Source organism: Anser cygnoides, chromosome 3 (genome assembly GCF_040182565.1).
Source record: "Anser cygnoides isolate HZ-2024a breed goose chromosome 3, Taihu_goose_T2T_genome, whole genome shotgun sequence".
Lineage (NCBI taxonomy): Eukaryota > Metazoa > Chordata > Aves > Anseriformes > Anatidae > Anser > Anser cygnoides.
In genome coordinates this window covers 40,201,666-40,217,380 of record NC_089875.1, presented here as the reverse complement: position 1 = coordinate 40,217,380, position 15,715 = coordinate 40,201,666, and the positions used below count along the sequence as shown (strand labels likewise).

General features: G+C 37.0%; 1 protein-coding gene across 4 annotated transcripts in view; it reads left to right on the top strand.

Moving 5' to 3' along the window:
* The window catches only part of FMN2 (formin 2), a 184,859-nt gene extending 169,364 nt beyond the window's left edge, over positions 1-15,495 (top strand). For all 4 annotated transcript variants that reach the window (XM_066993979.1, XM_066993978.1, XM_048079932.2 and 1 more), the window contains 2 exons: positions 12,028-12,109; positions 13,536-15,495. In XM_066993979.1, coding sequence (XP_066850080.1) covers positions 12,028-12,109; positions 13,536-13,562 — 109 coding nt within the window. In that variant the 3' untranslated portion in view covers positions 13,563-15,495. The remainder of the gene's footprint in view (positions 1-12,027; positions 12,110-13,535) is intronic.
* The last annotated feature ends 220 nt before the right edge of the window (positions 15,496-15,715 follow it).

Below are 15,715 nucleotides of genomic sequence, written 5' to 3'. Positions count from 1 at the left end.
CTAGCACTGGAGAAAGAAATATTTTAGTTTTTCTTGATGTCCAGCAAAGGCCTACAGGCCCAGACCCTACTGCTTTCTTAGGAACGAGGAAAAAACAGCCTGTCCTAGGACTGAAAAGGTACAAGAGCCCATGAGGCAACACCTATTAAACCTCTGCAGAAGGAAGTCTTGAAAAGTTATGATCAATTAAAAGAATAGGAGGGAGGGGAAGGGGGGAAGGTGAAACAGCTGCTGTGTAAATATAGAGTTTGCAAATCCTTGGTAGCTAAAAATACAATTATTTTGGAAAAAAAACTCATTGGATGTGGACAGCAACAAGCATCATTAGGACTGTAACTTCATCTTTTCTTTACAGATGGGGTACACATCCTGGTTTATGACAGTAACATAAAAGCAGACAGTCTTTTAAGAACTTTTATGTTTAAATGAAGTTGGAACAAAGAAAAGTTCCATTGTTGTCAGAGGTTAATATCATTAGACCTTAGATGCAGATTCAGAGCTTAGTAGAAACAGATCAAAGCAGAAGCATTTTTACAAGGCCACAGATCCACCTTCCCTTTCTCAGGGTGCAAGAGGGATACTGACACTCGTTTGCCCACTCCTGCCCTAAGTGTCAGTTTCTTCAGACTATGTTTGCCATGCCATGGCCTGTGCCAACTTGCAAAGATTTACATAAATAGGGGAATTAAACTTGAATTTCTAGACAGGAAGAAAAAAGTAGAGGGGGACACGGGCAGATATAGATACCTTTTAAGTATGTGCATAAGGTAAATATTGCTCATGGACTCACACTGACCCTTGCCTTTATGAAAAGGCATGTCACTGAACGGAGAATAACTTTGTCAGGGATGCCAGCAGAAGAGAGTTCATGAGCAGGATCAACATGATGGTAAAATTCTGTAAGTCCCTGTTATCTTGCATCACACTAAGCTAGAGAATAACTTTTGGCTTCAACCCTTTAACTCCCACGATAAATCTTTGACACATTAAAAATAATCTATAATAAAAAAAAAAAAAAAGCACTTGTCTCTCAAATGTAAAAGTTGCCCATTCCCGTAAGAATAGCAGTTAAGCTGGCACCTGGTGTGTCACACTGTGTATATCTAGATGAAAGGGAGATTCCTGGCCAGCATGTCTCCACAGCTCATTGATCTCTCTCTGCAGAAAGACTGGTATGTCTCCCTACAGACTCCTTGGCAGGATGATTTAAAACTTGCTGTTGAGCAATTTAAAATCTGGCATTGGATATCTGTACGTTGCACAGTGAGGAGCATATTGGTAAGCTGCCACTTCTGCTTGCAGAGGAGGGCATTAAATCCCATAGCGCAAGCAATGTCCTCTCAGGGTAATTTAAGGGATATTTTGTTAACGCTTATAATAGGAACCAGTGAGTCAGACTTGAGAGTGAGAAATCCGGGGACATGGGAAAATGTACTTGCAAAGAAATGTGGAAATGGAAGAAAAGAGTAGAAAAAATGTATAGAGACTGGAAATATGAGGGGAAAATGATGGAAACGCAGAGTGTGTTCAATGGGGTCACATTTTGCTTGGCATGCTGTTGTGATACAAACTAAAAGCTCCTAGCATAATGTTAGTAAGCAGACACGTTTTCTGGCTTGGGAACTTGAATTTCACTCTCCTTATTTCTATCTAATCAAATGGGCTGCATGCTGCTAGGCTTTGTTTAACAATGGGTAGTTATAATAACATTTCAAAACAGTATTCAGCTTATGTGTCTTTGAATTGAACAATTAAAATGTTCCTCAGTTTCTGAGAGTATTTCAAAATTTTAACTTGATTAAAATAGCTTTCTGATCAGAAAATACTGTGTTAAATTATAGACATTGGAAAACATACTTGAAAGAAGTCAAATACAGCAAAGATTCAGAAGCTAGGAAGAATCCTTTGAGGCAGTGCCTCACAAAGAGACAGTTTGGTGTCCAGCTGAGACATATTGCTCAATATTTCAGTATTTCTTTTTCTTCCTTGTGCACTTCTGGCAATTAGTACTTTTTTTCAATGAAAACATCAGTTTTTTTTGGTTAGGGGACGAGAGCATTAACTTTCATTTTTAGCATTGCTTTTGAAGGAAAAGTTTGTGAAAAATAAAAATTTTGAGATACATTTCTCAAGCTGGATCTCTGGTAGAAATTACTTTTAAAAACCTTAAGTCCTGTTCTCCCCCCCCAAAGTGTGTTATAACACTGGAACAAATATTTCTATTTGAAATTGTAAACGAACCATTGTGTATCAACTGTAAGCTTGAACAAAATGAAAGATCTAGTATAAAAAAAAAAAATCGAAGTCTCTGATCTCTCAAGTGTTGTGACTTTCATCAGGCCAGATTCTAGAATGCCCCCAAGTAATCAGCAGAAGCATTTTTCAGCAGTCTCTTTATTTACTTGGTGATGTAGTGTCATGCAGGCATTTTGCATTGCATTCTAGTATATGTTGCGCATAAAAGGAGGCAGATACCATTCATCATCTCATAATGAAGTTTACCACTTGTTTTCATGGCTCTAATATCAGATTGGGTGTTACAGTTGAGGATATAGTCAAATGGTGATACTGTGGTTCCTACCCCATGGTGATCTTTTCAGATTTTGAAGCCCTTTCATGTTTGCTTAGCTCTTGAAAGAGAGAATGACTGCCTGTGGTTTAAAAAAAAAATAAAAAATCAACCCAACATAATCAATAGATACTTGGAGATTAGTGAAAAATTGCACCACTAAAAGTTTTAAACAGATTTTTTTTTTGGGACAAGAAGTGCTACAATTTCAATACCTGTAAAGTGTTTTCATTCCCAGGCAAAGTGATTACGCTGGTATTTGAGGTGCATTAAAATATCATAATGTTTTACCAAAAAAAAAAAAAAAAGCATTTGGCATTAAAATATTAGTCCCCAAAAGTTCAAGGCACTTGCAATGACTTAAAACCTACCACAACCCAGACTGGTCTCTATCTACTGAAGATGTTATATTCCTTTATACTGAGACATTTTGCCAAACCAGTGCATGCAGCTGTCATAATGACAACATCCATTAAGTATAAGTGCATGGCTGCATGCATGTGTTATGCCATAAGTAGAAGGAACAGTCTGTGTTTTTACATTTTTGGGAAGAACCTTGCTGTTTCAGCAGTTGTTTTGATGTCAGTATATAATTATGAATAGGCAACTTTTGATACGAGTCTTGTTAGCTGATACAGCAAGGTTGGAGGCATCTTATTTTCCTGCCTTCTGCACTGGATATCTCTAATTCTGTGGTTCTCCAGCTGACTTCTAACTTTATTTTCTTTCTAGTGATCTCCTCTTTTTACTCATTTCTCATATTTGCTTGTACTGTCAATCCTATAATATATGTATGGCCCAGTGTACCCAACATAGCTACTCATCTGCACAAGGTATGTCACCATATCCTCTTTAAGATGGTCTCCTTCTCCATATAATCTATTCACCAAGACTTTTCTCATTCTTTTTTACACATTGCAATTTTTTCCTTCTTTTTACCCCATTTACTGCTTCAGTGTTTTAGAGCAAACACATGGTTTCACGTTTCTGTTCATTCCTGAGTTTCGTTTCTTTTTGCTTGCTCATTATGTTGCTGGTTTTACTTCACCTCCAGTCTTGTTCTCTTGTCTTATTTGCTGTTGAGTTTCCTAACCAAGTAGTCCAGAATGCAGCCAGCTTCTTTGAGAGCAATCTTTGCTTCAGTTCCAAGAAAAACATTGGAAGGTGATGACTAACTTTTCTTAGAGCAACCTCGATTTTCATATGCAAATTCTGGAGGAAAGTGATTTCCATCTTGCCTGAAGGTAGATAGGTATAATCTGTAATATTGGCCACTTTGACAAGAAAAATACATGAATTTGATGGCAGAAGTCAGGAAATAGGTATTTAAGTGGTCATATGCCTCTTCACATTTTATTAGAATTATAGATATCCTTAAGACTTTATTTTTTGTGTTATTACATTTTCAAGGTGAAATTTCCTTTAATACTAAAGTTATCATCTTTAAAACATGGATTTTAATAAAGTATCATTTTTTTTGCATTTATGCATGTGTTTATTTCTGCACAGATAAGAACAGTCATCTAGATCACCAAAAATATTGTTGCCAGATAGAAATGAGTAAAAACCAAATAGTTCTTTTCCATAGGTTAATAAGATACTTCAACATTCATTTCATCCCTGTCAAGCCAAATTAGAAAGACTTCACTTCCACAAAACAATACCTCCAAACTGAAATTATTTCAGAGTGTTATGAAGTGTGTTGTGGATAGCAGTAGGACTTCAAATTGGAAGGTCTCATTTTCAATTCATTTGGCTTCAAAGCCTCATATTTTAGGCCACTTTAACATGATGCACATGGAAGAAAATATAAGATGTATTCCCAAAAATCTGTTCTACACAGTTAACTAAGGAGGGATCGTAATCTGGGTCCCACTGCAGGTTACTCTCTGTGTTAAGTGGCCAAATTAAAACATTTTAATCTATTTTTCTTTGGTCCTCTGAGCCAAAGTATGATCAATCACTGCATCTTTCAACCAGCCATTGTCTACCCCATGGTCCTTGAAGCAGCCGGGCAAAGAGCTGGGAGGGATGTCAGGATAGTCTAATACAGAATCTCTTTCTTGGTAGGCAGAGGTTAGGTTTCATCAGTCAGTTTGATGGGACCAGGTATGTTAAAATGTGCTTCTTATCTGTATAAAGTCTTTGCAGTCAGTTACTGAATCATATCTATGTCATCACTTCAATACTATTGGCGTGAAAGTAAAAGCTCTACATTTTTTTACTATACTTTTATGTTGGGAATTGTAATTTTCCCTAACAGTTACTCTAATTTTTATTATTATTATTAATTATTATTTATTTTTATTTTTTTTTACTGAAGAGAAACTCCTTACCAAAAAGTCATTCTAATTTTTTAGTGACTGAGTCAAAGAAAAAAATCCAGGCCCATTGCTCTTGGAAGAGTTTTCCAATAAACATTTTTAAAGTTTACTGTTCTTGATATCTTAAGGACATCTGGCACTTGATATTTTTGCAGGGGATTTTTCTTTTAATTATTTGTAAAGGTGTTGTTATTATTATGTAAAAGTTATCTCCAGTGCGGACTAACCTATGTAAAGTATTTTGGCATGCAAAACACCTTTTATTTATCTGATAATAAATGTTTAGGAATATAAGGAATATTGGAATCAGCTTTTGCTTTGTTAGAAAATGCAGTATATCTGCAGAAAAATTTCTTCTGGGTTTCATGAACTACACTGTCAAACTGTAAAAGTAATGTCTCTGTGAGTTTATCGTGGAAGTTTTTGTGAACAGCTCTACTATCTAAGGCATATAACATTCCAGCCTTCTCACTGTGCTTACATTTGTCATGTCATAGTACTTGCTAGTGAAGTGTAAGGCTACCAAGCCTAGATGGAGCCAGTAAGAAATTAATCTGTCTGCCACAGATACTTCAGACAAAATTATTAATATTTAGTGGCAGGAAAGTGGCTCCCCTTCTCAATGGATTGAATGATGACAGAAGTTCTCTAAGCCTTGATAAGATTGTGGCCAGGCTGGCTTTTGGTCTAGAAGGTAGATAAAGCTACTCTGTCTTTTGGGTTTGTAAGGACATCTGGTTCCTTTTTCCTGTATACAAGCCAAAGTGTAAATTGCATATTCATCTCACAGAGTCTTTAAACTTAACCATAGTTTATGTAAGTTTGTCTCACAATAAATACAAGGTATAAGAAGGTGAAAGTGCTGTAGAAGGGTGTTTTCGTTTTGGTGGAAAAAAGAAACTACTTTGTTATGGGTAATGCTTGTTAGAGTCTCTGAATGTTTCTAAGTGGTTGCATTTGAGATGTTAATTCTTGGGCTCTGTAGGTGTCTAGCTGTTCATTCTCTTGTTCGTTTTAAACTAATTGCTTACTACTGTATGTTCCCTACCTGTTTTCTTATTGTTGGGGCTTTTCAGAAGATTATCCTTTCTGAAATAATGAAAGCAATATTTTAGATAAACTTAATTAATATTCAAGGACATATATTTGTCCAGATACAAGTTCTGAACATTCTTATGCATTCATGAAATCTGCCCTGGGCCTGATGTTGCGTCCACTGCTGTTAATACCCCTGCTCTTCAGATTGCTACATAGAGTTAAGCAACTCTCTGGTTGTCTAGACTGAGAAGATTATTTTCATTTTGTTTTGTTAAGATTATGTCCTTATTAAGGCAAAAACAAGAATCATAGAATGGTTTGGGTTGGAAGGGACCCTAAATGATCATCTAGTTCCAACCCCACCCTCACTGGCATGGACACCTTCCACTAGACCAGGTTGTTCAAAGCCCCATCCAACCCTGGCCTTGAGAAAACCTGGCCATAACTTCTCTAGGCAACTTGTTCCAGTGTCTCACAGTTCTCACAATAAGTAATGTCTTCCTTATATCTAATCTAAATCTACCCTCTTTTGGTTTAACGTCATTGCTCCTTGTCCTATCACTTCAATCCCTGATGAAGAGTCTTTCTTCAAGCTTTCTTGTAGGCCCCCTTTAGGTACTTGGAAGGATGCTATAAGGTCTCTCAGGAGCCTTCACTTCTCCAGGCTGAAAAAGCTCCCTTAGCTTGTCTTCATAGGAGAGGTGCTCCAGCACATTGATCATCCTGGTGGCCCTCCTCTGGACTCGCTCCTACAGGTCCAAATCCTTCTTATGTTGGGGCCCCAGAGATGAATGCGGCACTCTAGGTGACGTCTCATGAGAGCTGGGTAGAGAAGGAGAAGCATCTGCCTTGACCTGCTGACCACACTTCTTCTGATGCAGCCGACAATACAATTGGCTTTCTGGGTTGCGGGCACACATCGCTGGCTCGTTTTGAGCTTCTTATCGATGAACACCCTCAACTCCTTTTTATCAAGGCTGCTCTCAATCCATTCTCTGTCCAGCCTGTATTTGTGCTTGGGATTGCCCTGACACAGGTGCAGAACTTTGCACTTGGCCTTGTTGAACCTCATGAGGTTCTCACAGGACCACCTCTCAAGCCCATCCAGGTCCCTCTGGATTCCCAAGAAATGACTTGGGAAAAGAAACAAGTACAAATTGGTAAAGGTAATGCAGCTGATTCTATCTTTCTTGTCAAACTGATACGCTCACTTTTAAGCCAAGATTGGCATGAGTTGGGACAGCTTGATAGCAAATGAGCCAAAGACAGTTTACTGAAATAAAGTGAGTTTGAGAAACAATTGAAAAGTATGAAGTGAGATGATTTGTCAAGATGTAATCAGCCTAGCAAAGCATTGTAGCACACTGTAAGCTTGTGAATAATTCCCATCACACCATGTTAACTGTGCCTCCTGGCTTCTTCAAGAGCACTCTGTGTGCCAGTTCATAAAATCTTAGAATATCCTGAGTTGGAAGGGGCCCACAAGAATCATTGAGTCCAGCTACTCCTGGCTCCACACAGGACCACCCAAAAATCAAGCCATTTTTCTGAGAGCGTTGTCCAAACGCTGCTTGAACTTTGGCAGACTCATTGCTGTGACCACTTCCCTGGGGAGCCTGTTCCATTGCCTGACCACCCTCTCAGTAAAGAATGTTTTGCTAATATCCAACCTGAACCTCCCCTGACCCTGTTAGGCTCCCTTAGCACCTCCCTCTCTCACCCGTTCTCTGATCATGCCTGGAGTTACTGTCCCACTTCTAACTGAATATTTGGTTGCACTTGAGAGCAATAGCTCTATAAAGGGACCAAACAACCTCTATAACAGAATGTATTCGTTGCATAGAACTAAATAGTTTAAGTAGAAACAGATCTTCAAAACAATAAATCAATCTATACACATGCCTGCCTTTGCCTAAGGGTCATAATTCTCAGGCGCTGAGGAACACCCACCTTCCTCAGACTCTTTTTTTCCACAGCCCCCCTAAGTGGCAGCCTACCGTTCCACACAGACCCTGACAATTGAATCCCTGCTCCTTTCCTAGGAATGTCTTGTTAACTGTTTCATGCTCTGAGTGCTTTGTTCTCAACATTGGTAGAGCAGCAGCGTCACTTTGGCCTGGAGCCTGGAAGTATGTCATTGTCTGCATTTTTTTCCCTTTTTGTGGCTGTTGGGAGGAGCACAGATTGCTCTTGTGTTTTCTCAAAACATCCCCTTCCCTTTTCCCAACACTGAATTAGATCCATGAACCTCTTCGTGAAGCTCTAGCAACTGACTATAGATGAATAGTTAAGCCAGTCTTCCTAATATAACAGCTGGAGTTCACACAGTTTTTGCACATCTTGGTCTTAGATTATTGCCTTGCATACCCACACTGAAGTCAGTGGGAAGTAGTGCAGGAAAGGTCTGAGCAAGAGGAGGATATGCGGGAATTTGCTACAGTAAAAACAGGACTTGAACTAATAATGAGTTGACAGAAGCAAGGTATTTTTGCCCAAATCTTGTGAATTTGATAGTCAGAAAGATGAAGAATCATTCAGGAGCAGTGGAGAAAACCTAAGAAGTTGAGAAGCATTGCCAGTGGCAATTAGATAATATTTTCGAACTGAATTGAGACTATTGTCTTTATCTCAGAGAGAACCCTTTATCTGTTTTTCTAGATCTTGGAGTTTAAATGGTATTGATGTTCATATCAAAATATATTCTTCTGTTCTGGAAAGATTAGACTATTTTAATCTTAAATTTAATAAAATAATTATTAAGCTTAATGGTTGGTCTTTGGAAAATTTACTTGTGCACTGCAGAAACTGAAACCAGCTCAGGTTTATGACTTAGTGTTGCAGAAGGCTAATGACTGCCTTTGTCTATATATTTCACCAATTTGCTGGCTTTTATATATACAGCTGTATATTTGTACAGTATTTTCGGCTTCCAGTTACAACTTGGTCATAAACTAAGCCTCCTAGTAATAAGACTTTGATGTGCTACCTTTTGCTTTTCTAATGACATCTCTTGCTGAAAAAGCATAAGTATAGGTTGTATTGGCTTTATTGAGGGTCTGTCCAACCAATTGAATCTTCTTGCAGGATTGGGGCCAGGAGACAGCAAGCTATCCCAAACCCACACAATGAGTCAGTGATATGGTTGGAACTGGAACTGAGTGGCTGCTAGCTCTCAGCTTTGTCTCAAGTGCTTTAGGGAATAACGCTTTTCGTCTTCTGCATTCCCGTTGCTATGAATAAATAGGCTCAAACTCCAAGGAACTTCACAAAAGCTCCCAAAAAATTTGGGACCGCAGTTATACCAGAGTCTCTTACATAATTCTAGAAAAATGGCTAGTGCAAGCTTTAAGGTTCTCTTTTTATCAATCTAGAAGTTGTGGGTTAATTTTTTTTTTTCATGTGTAATTTAAGGGACAGAGAAATTAAGACCATCTTCCTCACTGAGTGGCATTGTTATTAGCATTTTCTTGTTTCAAGCCAAGACAGCCTTTCTCCAAATAGCTATTTCTCTAATAGAAACAGAATATTTAGAGGTGTTACACTGGCAATGATGCTTAGCAAGACCTGCTTTTTAGAGAATAACTCCTATCACTGTATTATCACAGGTTCCATTCTGTAATGAGGATTTTTGTTTTGAGTAAATGTTAGACCCATAGGGAACCATGCTGTCTTATGAGCTGGTACATTAGGCAGGCACTGCTCAATATATCCTTAAAGGGGGTTATTTAAACTGGACAAGACTGGAACTAAAGATTTCCTGACATTTCCTGAGAATAACATCTAGGTCTGTGTGAACTGGTTCAGTAAGTGCTTTTGTATATTACAAATGCTATCATTTGCGTGTTGAGTAGCCTGAATACCTGAATATATTAAATTGCTTCTATAAAACAGTCATCTTGATAACCTCAGTAGTACTAATACTGTCCCCAGGATTTGATACTAGTTTACTCCTAAGTAACGTTTCATTTTTCTTATTTAAATGTCTACCAGTGATGGGAGCCAGCTATAGTTGTATTTGAAAATGAGGAAATCATATGATAAATGAGCTATTTAATATCTGTCTTTGTAAGAGTGACTTTTGATAGCTTGGAATGTGTCTGACTTTTTGAAAATATCATTGGAAGATCAATTTCAGAGGTACTTTTCCTCCTTTGGATGTAAGTAGAAGTGAATCAGAAGAAAAAGTGGAATTTTAGGGGAAAAAATATCTTTGAATTGTACTGAATTCTATATTATTCCCATAAGCTTTTATTTAAAACTATCACCAAGTTTTGGCTGCCACTTTTACTGAATCTATTTAAATACATTTTAAAGGTGAATTACTTGGCTGTTTTGACATTTTTGTTCTACATTATGCTGCAGCAATCTGTCTGATTTGCGGTCAGATAGAAAGTGTTATAGCTTGAAAATAAGAGGTTTCAAAAGCTTCCCCACCTACCCCCCCCCACCTGTGCACGTAAAGGTCTTCCTACGCTAATAAAATATATGGTCATCAAATGAAGAGAGCAGCTTGTTGGAAGTGCTGGAAAAGAACTGAAGTTTAATTTTTGAAAGTATAAATTTGAGACTTATGAAAAGAACGAGGTGTGTCTGGTGAAGCTGGATGAAGGAGAGATGAATGCAAAGGCAGTTCTTTTAATGTGCTTAGCAGACCCTGCTGGAGACATATTTTCAAAAATCTGGCCCTTACCACACACAAAAAAATATTTAAAAATAATAGTAACATGAAGTCTGATTCTCTCATTGCCCTATGTAGCCTCAGTGAAATAGCAGACATGTGAGTGGTCTGGAGATGAACCGCAAGGAACCAGCCAAGATATATCATTTCTTTAATATAGTTTTTACTGTTTTTTTTCATTGTTGGATAATGATGAAAAAGCAGAGTAAATGCCATCCAAAATCTATATTGTTGGCAAGAGCAAGCCAATATAGGATTTACATTTTTATTTTCTACTTTCTTATTTATAAATAATAGTCTCATTTCTCATCAAAACAAAGTGTACATATCTCATACCACTTTGTCATCACATAAAAAGGGTTTATATAAGTCTTTGAAGCTCAGAGAATTCATAACATAAATCTGTATTATCAGTGTTTCAATAACCATGTGTGTTTGTAAGATTGATCTCCAAAATGAGCAAAAATGTTAGAGCAATGTTCTGCAGTGTGCCATTGAGCCCACCAGACTGATTCTGGCAGAGTCCCAGTCTGAATATAGCCTTCTGGCTTTTGGGATTGCTTCTGGGGTTTGTTCCCTATCTGGATGACTGAAAAGACATTTATCTCATCACAATGTGACATTTTGTGGTATTTCACAAGGCCTAATTTGTTACCATTTACCAAGTCAGGAAACACTAATAAGTGACACCCTCACATCTGGAACCTGTTCTTCTCTTTGCACCTAAGCAACCAAGTACATTCACCTCCAGCATTCATGTAAGCCTCGCTGCTAACTTTCAGTTTCAGAAAGAAAGAGATGTGTGCAGTGTTGTGCACCATGCTGCTTGTAAACATCATGTTCTTTAAGAATGATTCTGGACATTTTCATTTCTAGTAGATTGAACATTTAATTTTAAGTTAGAGGGTGAAGACTTGAATTGTAGGTTAAGCTGCTTTGCCATTTTTAATACAAATAAATTTGGGTTAAAGGGAAGATAGCTTGGTGAGAATCTTCATTTAAACTGCAGTTGAAGTAGTGAGGTCAGGAGTAGTAAAGAATGATTTCAAAATAGTCATGACAAGAAAAGTAGCTTTCATAGCATTGTTTGGCATGAATGCTCTGAAAGTTAGTCTTCATGTCTTCCAGTGTATTTTAAATCCTGCTAGACTTGAATCTTTAACTACAACAAGTAGTGATTACTTTTGTAACTAGTATTGAATATGCCATTGATTATGCCTGACCTTGTGAGTGCTAGAGCCTGGTACTATGGCAACAACAGCTAGAGTGTGCAAGTGCTATATTGTGGAGCCTGCTAATAAAAATATGGGGAATAAGGTCCATTCGTATTTTCAGGCCTAAATTTGTAAGCTTTATACAGCACTCTTTTTGGAAAATGTTTTTGTCTAGTGGAATATTTATAATTTGTCTCATTTCAGAGTTAAAGAAGCAGAGGAAGTCTGCAGGCAGAAAAAGGGGAAATCACTGTACAATATAAGACCAAAACATGACTCCGGAATTGTAAGTAAAAACTGTAGCTATACTTCTGTTCCTATCATTCATCCTACCTCTTTCTCATTGACTTTTATACGTATGTTATTCTTGATATACTTTGTTCTTTTTTTTTTTTAAATGCTTCCATAAACGGTGTTAACTTGTTAGATTAACAAAGTAGTTTGAATGCTGCCTGGTAATGTTACTCCACAAAATAGACATAGCACAAGCAAGAGTAGCACATTATTGATCTGTCCTGCCAATCTGTCTGCATCTCAGTCTTGATGTGGGATGCACCTGGATGGGAGAAAGGTAGTTACAGTCTTCAAGCTTATTCAGTCTGAAATTACTTGTTTCTAAACCTACAAAATGTAGGGAAAGTTCATGATAGTATGCATTTTTCAAGTTGGATCTCTGTGTCAAGTACTAGTGGCTTCTGTTCCACTGACCTGTATGTCTTTGGAACAGCAGCTCTAGGAAAAGATAATACTGTGCTCTGATGTTCTCCTAAAAACAGATAAATAAATTTAATGATAGAGGAGTAATTCTTGTCAATTCAGTGAAAATTTTCCACTATGATTGCCAAAACATTGGTAGGATCATGACTTATTTTACAACATATTAATTTTCCTCTGGCACCTCACATTAAAATTATATCTGTAGCAACTGGCCATCAATTATATTTGTAAAATCTTATAACAGATGATTTTTTCATGTGCCCCCCAAGCATTATTTAATTGCTTTTTGTTTTTTTGTCATGGTTATTTTACTATGACGCATCTGTCAGATGAAGCAGGTTGTAATTTACTTTGTTCCAACTAGCATAATCTGAAACATGAAGATATGATATGGCATTTGTTTCTTAATGTTAAGAGGTTTAGCTCCAAAAAATAGTGGTGTATTTAGGGAGTTCTGGCTGTGGTTCATGCCACAGGAAATGTAAACAGGGTAACAGCTTGGTTAGGAATGATAAACTAGATTTTATTTTATCAATTTTATTTGAAACTGGATCAAGAGGCTTTAAAAAAAAATAAAATGTTAGTTTGGATTTCTCCATCTCCCCTGCATCTTGCTGAATGTAAAGCACTGAGATATAGTTTCTAAAAATAACTATAGGCTTAGTTATTCCCGTATCATTACCATTATTATAGTCACTGAAACTTGGACTTACAGGTAGGCCTGAATATCAGGATCTTGGTTCATTTACCACTGCAGTCACTCCCAGTTACTGAAAATTTGATACAGTGAAAAGGGAAGTAAACAAAATATTTCACAAGCAGTGTTTAGCTGCACTTTACTTCCGTTCTAGTTTCAAATGGATGTTATTTGTGAATTAAACTCCAGAGTAAGTATAATTCAATGTTAGCCTATGTGTTTATGTGCTTTACATATTTGTGTGATATTTTTATGTATACTCAGTTTCTGCTTTTTTTTATTATTTATTATTTTTCAGAAAGCCAAGATAAGTATGAAAATCTGAGAGAAGAAAAGCAAAAGCCATTGTTACCTGGTTACCAAAACTCAACATGTCTGTGGGTGGGGGGGTGAAGGGGAAGGAAACTACATCATCCTGATCATTTGCTTTCTTGACCTTTTTGAATTCGCTTTTTGTTCTCTAGAGTTTTCCACCAATTGATGTGTTAATATACATTCATGAATGAGTGTGTAATCACTTTAATGGAGTGCCCAGCAATAGACTAGGTATGGACTTGAAACACCTTCCCTGTACTCTGTATCTCCTTTTCCACTCAAAAATGATATTTTGTTAAGTGTATGGTATATTACAAATAGGCCAAGTCAGCATGCATAAAAAGCAGCATCTGCATCAGTTCTGAACATGCTGGAAATTGCATTAAGTTGAACTTCATAAGAATGCTACTTGATAAAGTAAAACATTTCCATTCCTACTGGCAACATCTGTCTAACACAAATACTTCACGGCACTGCACTTAGATTAGGGAAAGAAATGTTACTCCTAGTGAATTGTTTGTATCCGTTTCATGTTGGCATTTGTAGTTTGTATTTTGAATTGTTAAGTGCTGTTTATACAGTATAATCAATGCTTTCCCAACTCGTTTGGTTGCCCTCCATGACTAAATATTTGTGGAACAAGATGTTTACTATAACTATCTTTAAAATCGATAAGGCAGCATACTTTTACTTCATCTTTTGCCAGATAGTGAATGTCAGGTGGTAATGGTGAGGTCAGAAATCCAGCATTTAAAAAAATAAAAATGAAAAGCAGGAAAATACAGAAAAGCACAGAAGTACTATGGAGAGTATGAGAGAGATTTGGCTATTATAGTTTGTTAACATTATAAAGTAGCAAATACTTTTACATGAACTTTAGAAGGTGTAGTATAGTTTTAACTGCTGATCAGTTACGTCAGGCAGGCTTTCGGTCACATGTACATGAATTCCCTTTTGGAATTAGCTTTGCAGTTAATTTAAAACTCCTTTAGAGAGCCATTAAAAGATGCACATGGAGACTGACATTTATGGAAAACAGTAGCCAATTCTAGTGACAGACTTAAGACTACCAACTAATTGACATCTCAATTTCACACTTAATGTAATTGCAGACTTTTCCTCCAGGCTTTCAGCCTCCCTGCCTAGGAGGTCAATGATTGAAATCTATGACTTAGGGCTTCCATTTTAGACCACGTGCTTAATTCCTATTTTCAATCCAGAATTTACTATATCAGCCTTGATATGCTCAACCAGTAACAACCCGTTCCTCTGGTCTTAAATAGCCCCAAACCAATCAGCCTGATTGATAATGTTTTGCTTTCATGGCTGGCTTTTCCTGAAGTAACCAGTGTGTGCAATTGAACTAGATGCACATGCTCACAGCCTTGGAGCCTGAAAGATGCTGGGGTAAAGCAAATGAGGTCTAACCTGCTGGGGTGTGTTGTTCCCTGTCTAATCTAGCACATTATGAGACATTCCTAGTGGTCCAGAGGCTAATATATTATACAAGGTGTCATATATTATACAAGGTGTCTATATTATACAAGTGTGAAATTTGACCTCAGGAATCTGTTATTCTTCACATATACCAAGCACTAGAAATGATGTTTTTTTTCACTATGTGAAAAGCAAGTCTCCTGTTGCTGACAAACCTATTTGAAATTCTGTTGTTGTAATAATTTCTGGCAGGGATATAAATTACCAAGAATAGAGTTCTAAAACTTTGTGTTGATGGGAGTAACATTACTATTTGGGGAAGTGAAAAGAAGAGATTATTTGTTGTTACAACTAATTTATGGAAAAAAAAATCTTTAAAAAATAAAGCTATTTTAATGGCACTGATTCAAATCCATGTTTGTATTTATGTAAACAGTAGTCTTTTCCTCTTAACTTCGCTCCTAAGTGCAAGGATACAGTAGCATGTTTTCATTTGTAGCCTTCCTGTTTCCTTCAGTACCTACAGTATGTATATTACTATACTAAATGAAATAATAGATCATCTAACAAAGATCACTATGTGCAATACTGTATTTAGTGTTTCTATTTCAATTTTTTTTAGAATGTTAATTTATATGAAAATAAAATGAATAATAACAAAATAGTTGCCTTCTCTCTTCACTCTCAGGCTCTGCTGTAGTTTGCTTGCAACCATTCACTCCTGAA